This window comes from Benincasa hispida, chromosome 8, assembly GCF_027475165.1.
Source record: "Benincasa hispida cultivar pf3 chromosome 8, pf3_genome.v1.1, whole genome shotgun sequence".
Taxonomy (NCBI): domain Eukaryota; kingdom Viridiplantae; phylum Streptophyta; class Magnoliopsida; order Cucurbitales; family Cucurbitaceae; genus Benincasa; species Benincasa hispida.
Window position 1 is genome coordinate 54,893,356 of NC_143485.1, and position 12,307 is coordinate 54,905,662.

The 12,307-nt window shown below is 35.3% G+C and overlaps 3 protein-coding genes across 4 annotated transcripts; 1 reads left to right on the plus strand and 2 right to left on the minus strand.

Moving 5' to 3' along the window:
* Positions 1-1,871: 1,871 nt before the first annotated feature.
* LOC120083101 (uncharacterized) lies at positions 1,872-5,588 on the plus strand. 2 transcript variants are annotated; one of them, XM_039038655.2, is made up of 7 exons: positions 1,872-2,627; positions 2,715-3,521; positions 3,730-3,920; positions 4,035-4,241; positions 4,650-4,710; positions 4,788-5,350; positions 5,522-5,588. In XM_039038655.2, the coding sequence occupies exons 1-6, from the start codon at positions 2,400-2,402 to the stop codon at positions 5,325-5,327; spliced, it is 2,034 nt and encodes a 677-aa protein (XP_038894583.2). In that variant the 5' UTR covers positions 1,872-2,399; the 3' UTR covers positions 5,328-5,350; positions 5,522-5,588. The 2 variants fall into 2 exon arrangements, with proteins under 2 accessions (XP_038894583.2, XP_090173014.1); XM_090316888.1 differs by lacking the exon at positions 5,522-5,588 and having other exon boundaries at positions 4,788-5,516.
* A 344-nt stretch (positions 5,589-5,932) lies between these two features.
* Positions 5,933-8,457, minus strand: PRXR1 (Peroxidase superfamily protein). Its single transcript, XM_039038656.2, has 4 exons — positions 7,817-8,457; positions 7,518-7,706; positions 7,259-7,424; positions 5,933-6,734 (listed from the first exon to the last, which is right to left on the minus strand). Exons 1-4 carry the CDS (start codon positions 8,045-8,047, stop codon positions 6,325-6,327), a joined length of 996 nt encoding a protein of 331 aa, XP_038894584.1. The 5' UTR covers positions 8,048-8,457; the 3' UTR covers positions 5,933-6,324.
* A 1,624-nt stretch (positions 8,458-10,081) lies between these two features.
* Positions 10,082-11,631, minus strand: LOC150034686 (uncharacterized). Its single transcript, XM_090316821.1, has 2 exons — positions 11,548-11,631; positions 10,082-10,459 (listed from the first exon to the last, which is right to left on the minus strand). The coding sequence occupies exons 1-2, from the start codon at positions 11,629-11,631 to the stop codon at positions 10,082-10,084; spliced, it is 462 nt and encodes a 153-aa protein (XP_090172947.1).
* Between the last annotated feature and the right edge of the window lie 676 nt (positions 11,632-12,307).

Below are 12,307 nucleotides of genomic sequence, written 5' to 3' on the forward strand. Positions count from 1 at the left end.
ATTTAAACTTATAAAATGCAAAAAGAAAAAAAAGAAAGAAAAAAAGAAGGCATTTTCACTTTGTCTGTAAACAGTAATTATATGCCACTTTGGATGTATTAAATAATATTAGGGTGAAAATGTTAATAGATAAAGAAAAAAATCAACAATAAATTAGATCTATAACAAGAGGTTCGAGAGATCTCGAGCGACAAATCGTAATTTATGCTAACCTCAATATACCATCGGAGAGACTTTGGTCACTAATTTATGGGATGGAAGAGAAGAATGAGGCAATCAAGAAAGTCCTTCTCCTACCTAAACAGGATAAAATGTCCGAAGACATTTTCATTATGAACAAAGTGATGACGCCTTTTCACCCTATAAAGAATTTCAGACTCATACGACACATGATATTAACACTCCCAAATCAGGAAATGCTAACCATTGTTTCAATTCTAATGAGAATACGACATACGACAAAAGCATACAAAAATTGTGATGCTTTCATTACCATCACATATACGAAAAATGACTATTCAATTGAGAGGTAAAATACTTGACATAGTATCAATTCAATCTCTAATCTTTATGAAAAATGAGGTTTTTTTTACACATTTAATATTTGTTATTTACGAATTAAATTTAAAATTTATTAAAAAATATATAAATTAAAATTAGATCTTCGAAATTATAAAAACTAAAATTCAACGTACTAAAAAGGTTTAATATTCTAATTTTTTTTTCTACCATAGTAAAAAATATTGTGAAATGTAGTGTAGAGTGAGAGAGGATTTAATTTGAAGATTAAGAAACCAAGAAAAGGAGTGCACAAATTTCATTGTAAGTTAGAAAGTAGAGCTGTCTCACTTTCTTTCTCTTAGGCCTCCAATAAGAATCCCCTTTGCAAAATTTACAGCTGTTTTCCAATATTTTATTAATTTAATTAACTTTCTTAGGCTGATTATTTATTTCCCACAAATTAAAAATTAATTCTTTTGTTTTTCTTTCTTTCTTTTCTTTTTTTTTTTGATAATTCTAATTTTAAAATTAACAAAGAAACATGTTAAGGATCTAAGGTTGTGTTTAATAACAGTTGATTTTTTTAATTTATTTTTGGTGGTTAAAATTGGAATTTTTTCCTGATCTATTTGTACCGTTCGGATCTTTTACGAAAGAATTTAAATTTTTAACTAATTAAAAACGACCTTATTTTATTTTAATTTTCAAAACGTAGATTGTAATATAAAAACATATCTAAATATTGAATAAAAAAAAGATGAACCCATATTTAAGATTATTGCTTATAAGTTTTCATTCATCATCTAATTAGAAGAGGTAAATAGTTGATATGATGTTTGAAGTAGATCTAATCAACTCATTTCTAGACTTATCACATAAAGTTGTAGTAACGTGGTGTTTGATGACTTCACTCTAAAGTTTAAGTTAGCATTCTTGTTCAAAGTAGCATGAGACTTTTGTATTAGTTGCCATTGTATTTTATACCTAATCAGTATATTTCTCGATAATATTATTTTTAATGTCTAGGCAGGTCAACTCATACGGACTTCAATTGCTTTTTTATTTATCTTAGTGTATTTCGAGTAGACGTGTCTTAAGGTGGTTTGGCCACGTGACACGATGAAATAATACATGCAACAAGTTCAATTTTTTAAAATGAAAAACAAAATATTATTACACGAAGTAAGTTATTAAACCTATACATAGTTTACAATAATATATGAAAATTCTAGTTTACAATAATATATGAAAATTCAATGTCAATTTTTTTAATAGGGTTTTGTTTTCTGCTTTCTTTTTCGTTCTTGGTGGTGAATCGAAATTTTTGACTTCCCGATCAAAATATACGTTATTAGCTCTATTTAATTATTATTTCATTTTCAATTTGAAGGCAGGGAGGGAATTTTTGACATTTTGATCGATACACAAATTTGTGAAGAGAGAGAGGGAATAAATAATAATGCCACTGCACATGGTGTTGCATGCCATTTCCTTCTCCTTCTTCTCTCCATTTTGCTTCATTAGCAACTCATCACTACGACTCTTTATCTTTTCTTTTTGCTTTCTTTACAATGATCTGTGATATTGGGATTCGTCTTTATTCACTTCTTTACAAATCCATTTTGTTTCTCTCAGAACTTGAATTCATCTGCTGAGCCTTTTCACCAATCCCATTTCGATTGTTTTTGGAGTTTCCCTATCTGTTGATGCGATTTTGTGATGGGTTTCTTTGATTCAGCATTTTAGTTCACTTTTTTCATCTGGGTATTTGATTACTGTAATAAAGAACAAGGACTTGATGAATTTTGGGAGTGGGATTTAGCAAATGAGTTGATAATTTGTTCCTAAGCTGTAGGTTTTTGGAATAGCTAGGCATTTTTTTAGTTCTTTTTTGGTCGATGGTGGAGCTTCAAGCTTGTGCTGCTGGTTTGGTTAATAATCCATGTGGATTATGTTCTACAATCGACCATGAATCCAGAGGGGAGAATGTGAATGTTATTGCACAAATGGCTGATGAGTTACAAAGAGAGAGGCAGAGAAATGCGGAGCTCGTGGAGAGAATATCATTTCTGGAAGCTAAATTGTTAGAGGAAAAAGTGAAGGATGCCCAACTTGCTGATGAACTGGTATGATTTCTCAGTTCTAATTTGTTTGTTCTTTTTTCACTCATTTCAATTGTATCTTTGTTTCATGTGCTCAATGCTCATTTTCAGGGAAGTTGTTCAAAGCCAGTGGGAAGAAGCTTCAAGAGGCTTAAAAGAAACAAAGAGGAAACAGGTAGCAATCAACAAAATGTTAAGAAAAATGAAACAATAATGAAGGATGGAACTCAGTTTTTGTCCCAAACAGATGCAAATCTAGAGGATCAATTGGTTAGTTGGATGAGTATGGATGAGACACAGTTTGTGCATTGTGAAAAGTTCAAGGAATGTGATATTACTGTAGATTGTGCAGATACAGATGAAACTGATGATGAAGAAGATTATAATCACGAGGGGAGGGAAATTCCTTTTGATCTCAAGGATTGGGAAATTAATGGAAATTCCAAAAGTTTCAATGATGCTAAACAAGATATATACCTTGATTCAAATACGGGATATTTGGAGAATCAGTTTGGTGCTGAAAACAAGCAAACAAAAGCTAAAGAATATGGAAAAAGACCGGAGCCTAAAAGTGAGGTAGAAGAGAGAAGTGAAAAGAACGAAACCAAAAACATTAAACTGTATGATGGAACATCAAACATCATTGCATCTGGGAATGAAGTTTATAAAGTAGGATTTCGAAACGTATCGCTTCAAAAAAAGCCTCCAAAGTTAGCCTTCTGTCCTAAAGAAGTAAAGGGAATTATTGAATCAGAAGTCTTGCCGCAGAAAAATGCTCAATCTCATACCATGAGGAAAATAATAGTGTTTTCATGTCTTGGTATAAGGCATGGTTGTGAAGAGATATACGAGTTAGACTTCAATCATTTCAGTATTCTAAGGAAAGGAGAGCCGTTCATTTCTCCTCAAAATCCTGGGGTAAGCAGTTGAAGATTTGTTGATGACTTGATATTATGTTTTGGAAATGTCGTGTTTCGACTTGTTATGATGTTAACTTGTGTCCTAAAGGACATTTTGCTCGCATGGAGTTACCTGCTTTAAACTTAGACATGTTAAATATTTTCATTTTTGACTCTGTCTATTGTCATCAATCTAAAAGGCTAAAATGAACTTTATTTGCTATCAGGAGCATGTCTTGTATGAGAATCCTGGTGTAAGGAGGAGAATTTTCTACCCCAATAGGCATAATCCAACATTATGTCCAGTTCAAATACTAGAGGAAGAGAAAGCTATGCGACCATTAGATGTTAACTGTCCTTCTTGCTTCTTTCTCTGTATCAAATATGGTGGCAGGACAAGGAATCTTCCACAGAACGAGTAAGACGGCCATTTTCCGAGAAGAGCGACGTCGTTATTAAAGTTACCTTTGCATAGTTCTGTTTATATATGGTTATTGACTGACTAGAATATTTTGCCACTGATTATGGCCAGGTATGTGAGGCAGCGAATGGGAAGAAACAAGCTGAAGTCATTTGGGCCACTCATGTGCAGGATGGCTATGTTAGCTAATATCCGCAGTGGGAGTTTTTTCTTCAAAGCCTTGGGAATTACACTTCTCTTCATGGCTGGTTTTCCAGATGACATTGTCCGCAAAGAAACCAAATACCGTAACTTGGACTTGCTTCAGAAATACTACAGGTATTGCTATAATTGCACTGAAAGTAACATAGCAGGAAAAAGAATGGTTAGAATGCAACCAAAGTCCCACATTGACTAGATAAGAGGATGATCACGAGTACATAAATGATAACAACTATCTTCATTAGTATGAGGCCTTTTTGGATGAAACCAAAAGTAAAACTAGAGGATTTATGTCCGAAGTGGACAATATCATAATTCATACCATTGCAAAGATATCTGAAAGTCTCTTGTCCCTTAACAAGAACAAAGAAGCATTTTTGACATATGGTTTATGGAGGATTGTGACTAGGCCTAAAGAACCTTGTTATTGTCATAATAAGAACAACCCTTTTCTAGCTAACTTGAATTATTTACCAAGATTCATTGCTAGTATGCTGCACTTGAGCAATGAACTTTCTTTTGCAGGACAGACAAAGATGCCGAAGGCGAGGAGTTATTTCTTACACACTTGACGACCAATAACATCGTAAGATCTAAAGATACAATCCCTCTACTATAATGGCATCATGAACTTGAGACCTTGACACAATTTGTTCAACACAGGATGACAAATTTGTTCAGGAGCAGCAAGTTGGAAGAACTGTTTCAAAAAAATCAAGGGGGAAAAAGCCAAGTAGTACTAACCAACAGCCTGACTCTTCAGACACTTCAACGAAATTTGGATTGGTAGGGTACACTTCAATCCAAACTCGTGCTGTGGCAGCATTTCAGTCACTGCCATCTCCATCTCAGGCACCAGTAGACAGTAACCATCCAATTCCAAATCCAATGGTTGCTAGTTCCTGCACTGCTATGGCCTCCTACCAAACTCAGAACCCATTTAATTATTTCCCACCAAACTCATTTGTTCCTCTTATGTATTGGCCGCCTCCAAATTCATTCAATCCAGGGCTTTACCCTTCACCTTATGCTTATCATTCTTTTCCATCAAGTGGAAATTATATCTCCTTCCAATCACAGCCTTATTGCAGCTTTCCCTGTGGCCCCTTCATGCCAAAAGCTATGGAAGAAAATGCAAAGAATGAGGACATCTCAGAAGAAACAGATAGTAATTCTGACAGTACTTCAAGCAGTAAAGATTAAAACATATACACAAGCAGCAAACGGTAATCCAGTCTCCTTTATGTTACTGTGCTTTATTTTGAGGTCCCACATCTCAGTTATTCCCTTGCATTTGTCTCTCCTTCAAAGTGGGTTAATCTGGCTGACTAAGTAACCACTCCATGTTTCTTCCATTTATCTTAATAAAAAATGATAGCCAAATTTTCTTTTTGTAGCTTCTTCACTCATCTTGACAAGGATAAGTTCTTGCTTAAAACCAAGATGAAAATTTATCAATTTAAGGTGATTTTACCATATCTTGATTTTCAATAGTATTATTACCGCCTAAAAGTTGTGAAAATCATGATTTTGTTATTTTCTTTTCTCTCTTTCTCTCTCTCTCTCTTTCTAGTACTAATTTTCTTCGTTTGGCTAGCTAATCAGACGTCCCTCCAATGAGGGTCCCAAAAATTCAATTATTATGTAGCAAAATACTGTGACAAGTGCATTTGCTTTTCTCATCTGTTTGTTTATCTTCTTTTTACATGAACAAATATTTCTTCTGATTCTCCTTCCAACCTTTCATTGCTTTTAAACATATAATTGCATCTCCTTCAATATAAGTATATATGTGCAGAGCCTGAATCTCTTGCCATTGTGCAGCTTTTATTACTACAAGAAGATAACTCAAGTACAACATTCCCATGGATCCTGAATAACCAGGCATCAATATGGTCAATGCATCATCATACACCATCTCTCCACCATTCATCCACACATACATATATACATACAACATCCATCCCTACATTCCCCTTTACCAACACAAAGCTCACAACAAGCACAACTTAGCATAATCCTAAAGAGCAAACAGAAGCAGCAGTGACCAGTACAGCCTGCATCAAACACACCCACTTTAATTTTACCTTACAACAGATGGATAAACCACAATCTTAATTATTCAGCCAAAACTCACTCCCCCATCTCCCTTAACCAGAGAGAGACAGACATGGATCATCTTGAGCAAGCTTGCCATAACTCAGTGCAGCTTGTTGGCAACATTGCACTGCTTCCTGATCTCACCCTTTGTGCCAGTTAGAGGATTGTTCTCGGAAAGGATGGTAATGGCTCTTGAGAATTCCTTGAAGAAATAGTCTTGCTTTTTGGCCATTTTCTTGACATATGGCTTTGTTCTCTTGTCTGTAGCTAGGTGATGATCCACTATCAGCAACCCTTTGTTGTCAAGTATGTTTCTGTAGTAGTTGTTGTCCAGAATCATAGGTGTACCACGATCATTTCTCACGTACTGAACAGCCTTGGGATCTGGGATCTCATCAGGACACTTGTACAACATGTGTTCTACATGGCTAGGGTTCAGCACAGGGTCAACCTGTGGGTAGAGCCGGTGGACCAGCTTCACACAGTGTGTTCTACCAACACTATGAGCTCCTACACAATACAATGAGTTTAGAACTAGTAAGTTTTCACCAATTCAAAAGATTTGGAAGATTCAGAGACCTTCATGGAACTTTTAAAAAAGTTTAGTGTTCAGATTCAGAAAGAAACATTGTAGAACTGTTAAGACTCATGTATCAAAAGTAACTAAAAGCTTTAGCTGTTTGGCTACTAAGAAGTTGACCAAACCTCCACATGTTGAACTCAATAATGGGGAAGGAACAACTTTGTAAGCTGTTTAACTACTTAGATTCAGAATCATTATAAAACTATTGAACTCATGTCTCAAAAGTGACTTTGCTTTAAGCTGTTCAGCTAATAAGAACTTCTCAAATCTCACATGATGAACTCAAAGATGGGAAAGGAACAACTTTATAAGCTGTTTGGTTACTGGTTTAGGTAAATATCTAATGCATTCTCCGGAGAATAAGTCATTTTTGGGGGAGAGACTACGTTTTTGGGATCTGCGTGCTCCTTGGTTAGAACCACTAAGGGGTTAGGGGACATGGAACATTTACCTAATAAAGCAACCACTCCAGGGGTATCAATACCCATGGCTGCAAATCTTTCAAGGACAACAGACATGCTTTCATTGTGGTCTGGAAGATACTCTTCCAAAATATCAGCTCTGCTTTTCCTTCCATCTCTTCTGCCTGTTTTTAGTGGGATGTAAGGCCCTCCAAGCTGCAAAAAAGGAAGAACCAAACCAACAACTTCTAATATAAATCAGTCAAGGAACAGAACAGAGAATGGAAAGAGAAGAAGACATATACTTACAGAAACAATGCCATCTCTGGCGGACAAAACAAGGATATCTGCACAGGACACAACTCCAGGGCACTCCCTTTCCACTGCCTCTTTAATGGTCTCAATATACCTGAAATTCCTAAGTCCAAAGCTTCTGTCTGTTTCCTTCTCGGACAAGGTCCTTCTTGTTGAATCCAAGAGCAGAGATGCATCACAGGACTGATCTCAACAATTTTATGTTGGTCAAAGAAAATCAGTAGGAAAAATTGAATTCCATGGAAAAAAAAAAAAAGAAAAAGAAAAAAAAGGAGATGGGAAGAGAAGATTACTTGAACACCACAGTCATGGAAGATGTTTCTTAGCCAAGAGAATGCAGTGTTCTTGTGGCGCTTGTAGAGAAGCCTAACTTGTTCTTTAATGATATCTTCAGCTTGAGGACATGTATCTTTGTAAAAGTTCATAACAAGACCATTGTCTTCCTCAAACTGAGCAGAAGCATATCTGAAAGAAACGGCCACAAAGGAAAGGAAGATGAAGAAAAACAGTGTCTTGGAACCCATTTCTGTGGTGGTTCTGTCAACACTGTCCACTGAACTTGCTTTTTTAGCTCACTTGGGTAGTACTTAAATAATGGAGAAAGAGAAAGAAAGATAAAGGACAAGAGAGAGAGTGATGGCAGCTGGGTTGTATTAAGAGATAAAAGATGGATCATTGATGATTTTATCTCTTAATTCTATACAAACAAATTACAGAACTATTGATTTTTTGTTGTTTAATGGTTTTCAACTACCTCACTTTTGGGTAACTGAACCAAAAAAGAAAAAGAAAAATGAACTTTAAGGAAATTTTGATGTGGGTTTGCATGCAATTTTGAGTTGTCTTTCAATGGCGCTGTGCTTTTTATTTACGGCTATGACAGTTTCTTTCATAAGCCTTTGGCCTTTCTTGTGGAATTTGATGAAACTTGTACGATGAGTCAGCAGAAAGTGCCGTTTCTATTTATTGTATTGTTGATGCTTGATGCACTTATTTCTTATCTACGTGTCCTAAAAGAATCTCAATATGGCTAAATCGTAAAAAATAATCTCATTTTTCGTGCGATTGAAAATCGAACTTTTGATTTTAGAGTTGATAATATAAATATTATGTCAATTAATTATGCTCATTTTCATCTCCAATTTTATCTTTTAATAGGACAAATTCTTACCTTTCACTTCTCATAAATACTTTAAAACTATCTTAAAGTTTTTTTTTTTTTAAAAAAAAAAATTGAGTTTCAAACAACATTAGACTTACTAAATTGTGCAACGATTCAAATTTTTGTTCTATTTATCATCTTTCCATTTAATAATTTAATTTTGATTTTAAACTTGAAAAGTCTTATATTTGAAGGATAGTTTCGAAATGTTAATCTAGAAACTATATAGGTGCCTTTTAAACAATAATAAAATTAATTGTGTATAATATAATTTTAGCTTTTTTATATTGTTATTTTAGATAAAAGGTTGAAAATATTAATGAAAATTGTCATTAACAAAAATATTGACATTTATAATTTATTTACGAAGTGAAAAAATCCCAACTTTTTCTTAGGACTTTGACTTCCAATATACTCGTATAATATTTTACGCAACGAGAATCTCGAGGGTGGGAATCTCTTATAAATATCTTATTATATAATCGGGAAAAAGAAAACTATGGAATCGAAAAAATTTTGTACATAAAATTTTTAAAATCATTGTGGTGTCACCATCAATAAATTTAAATTTCACAACTAGGAACAAATTTTAGATTTATAAGTAATCAATCTAGATTATGTTTTATGATCAGATTAATATATCATGCGAGGATTGTTTAGATAATCTATTCCAAGGTTTGTGATTGTATTTTTGTCAAAAGAAATATTGTATTTATATTATGTTGCTTTTCTCGACTTGTTGTCGACATCCTTCTTTCCTTCACTGGTTGTAGCTTGTTACCTGTCACCTCCCTCCTGTTGTTTTTCCTGACTTGTTGTCGCTTCTTGTCTTAATTTGTTATATAGCTCTTCTTTCACTTAGTTTTCATTGTTTGATTCAGCCATCTTTAAGCCTCCTATGTGGAGCCCCCTGTGACTTTTTTTTATGGGCTTTCTCTGGTCGGTCCTTCGATTGAGGCCAACCATAAACCATTATTTTCTTGATTGTAGTCATGTTGATTCATTAAGTAGCTCTCCCTTCGCCCAATTGTTGTTGTTACATCTTATTTTTTTTTTCTTATACCAATTTTTCCTATAGCTTTGTCTCTCGAGTGCCTCTTTGTTTGTCTATGCTAACCATGCGCCTTCAGATTGTCAAGGCCGAGTCGTATTTTTTTTTTTTTTAGCTCAGGATGTCAAGTTAGGAAATTTTTTAGGTTCAATCCTAACCTTAGCTGGGGTCGAGCATGCTGGCTTGTGCCCAGATTTGAGCAAGCTCCTTTTTCTAGGCCATTCTTGACTTGAATGTCTCATTCTTTCCTCGACATAATGCTGGAAGATAAGAAAATTTCCTATGACAACTTATCCGGTAACCATTTATTTATACTTGTAGACATCTTTAATGATAATAAATTTTCTAGTGCTTGAAGTTCCTCGGGTGTGGGAGAGCCTTTCCGACATGATCTGCCAATGTGTATGTGTCGGGTCTAACCACTTTAATCACTTGATATGGTCCTTCCCATGTTGACCCAAGTGCTCTTGCATTTAAATCTTGGGCATTTTGCATCATCTTCCTTAATACTAGGTCTCCTTCCTTAGAGCTTCCCACTCTTACTAAGGTTTTGTAGTATCTTGCTATCCTATTCTTATACTCTGCTACACAAAAATGTGTTGTCTCACAGTGCTCGTTCAATAGGTCTAAGATTAACCTCATTAAAGTTTCATTTCCTTGAGGATCAAACTGCTTAACTCTTAGTGATGGTATTCCAATCTCTACTGGGATTACTGCTTCAACCTTAAAAGAAAGAGAAAATGGGGTTTCTCATATAAAAGTTCTTGATTCGATATGCCCATATTACGATTGATAGTTCTTCCACCCATAATCTTTTTAATCCTTCAAGTTTTGTCTTTAAATTACGTTTAATGATTTTATTTACCGCTTCTACCTATTTATTTGTTTGGGGATGAACTGGGGAGGAATATCGATGTGTGATGTTGAGATCTATGCAAAATCTTCTAAATGTTGAATATCGAATTATTTTCCATTATTTGTAAAAATTGTGTTAGGGATCCCAAATCGACACATAAGGTTTCTCCAAACAAAATTTGTAACTTTTTTTTTTATTATTATAATTGCAAGTGCTTCAGCCTCGGCCCCCTTTGTAAAGCAATCCAATACTACCATGTCAAACTTTGTCTGCCTTTGCCTTGAGGGAGTGGCCCAATAAGGTCTATTCCCTAGGTTTATTCCCTATTGTGTAAAAGGCCACAGACTTACAATATTAGTTCATGGTTTAGGTGATTTCCTTGGGATTGGTGCGTACCGTTGGCATTAGTCACATGTTCTCACAAAGTCTCATGCATCTTGAAGCATGGTTGGCCAATAATATCCCTGCATAACATTTTTGTGGCATAGAGATCTTGCTCCAAAATGATTGCCACATATCCCTTCGTGAATGTCTCACATCACATATTCTGCCTCCCTATGTGTGAGGCATTTTAGCATGAGCAATGAATAATCTTGTTTAAGAGCTTGTGCTCGCCTTCTCAATCGCTTGACCTCTGCTTTTTCTGAAGGTAGCTCTCCGTTCTTCAAATATTTGATTATCGGATCCATCCAAGTTAAACTTCTCTGAGCTAACCTATTATACTAGGCTATTAATACAATTTTATCATCATCTCTTTCTTCTACCCTGGCCTCAACCTTGCCCTTGGTAGGTCGACCTCAGACCTGACTTTAGCTGTTATGGCCTCGGAGAGATATATTCTTTAATATCAATAGCCTCGGTTTTGGCCTCATCCTTAGTAGGGTTGGCCTCGGACTTAGTTTCAGCAGTCATAGAATCGGAGAAAATTTGTGTCTTCAATATCCATAGCCTCGACCTCAGCCTCGTCCCTAGTAGGGTTGGCCTCAGACTTGGCTTTAGCAGCCTCAGATTTAGAGAATTCTGACTTTTCCATATCCATAGTATCTTTCTCGTGTATGCTGGGCTCGAGCAAGATTTCTACCAAGACTATTCTGCTAAATTATGTCTCATATAATGCTGCTAATCTTACTAATGAATCTGCATTTGCATTCTGCGACCTTGGAACTTGCTTGATCTCATATTTTGGGGATGAAGCAAGTAACTCCTTAACCTTGGTTAAAAAATTGTCCTCCTTCGTTCTTTGGCGTGGTACTCTTCTGTTACTTGTTTTACCACTAACTGTGAATCACTCAAAATCAGAAGGTTAGAAATTCCTATCCCTTTGGAAACTCTTAATACTACAATGAGGGTTTCATATTCTACCTCATTATTTAATGCCCGAAAATTGAATATAAGGGCGTACTCGTATCGTTCACCATCAGGGGATTCCGACAAAATTTTCGCACCATACCCTTTCATGTTGGACGATCCATCGATAGAAAGGGTCCATTGAGGGTCTAAACTCATCAAATGTGATTAATAGATCTTAGTCCTCACTCCACATGGTTGGCCTCAGACTCAAGCTCAAACTCAACCTCAACATTAGCCAGAGTCAACTTTTCTAAGAAGTCTGCCACTATTTTTCCCTTTATTGAAATCCTTGGCTTGTAGTGAATATCATGTTCGCTCAATTCTATTGCCCATTTCATATCACCTGACGTCTTGGGCTTTTGCAA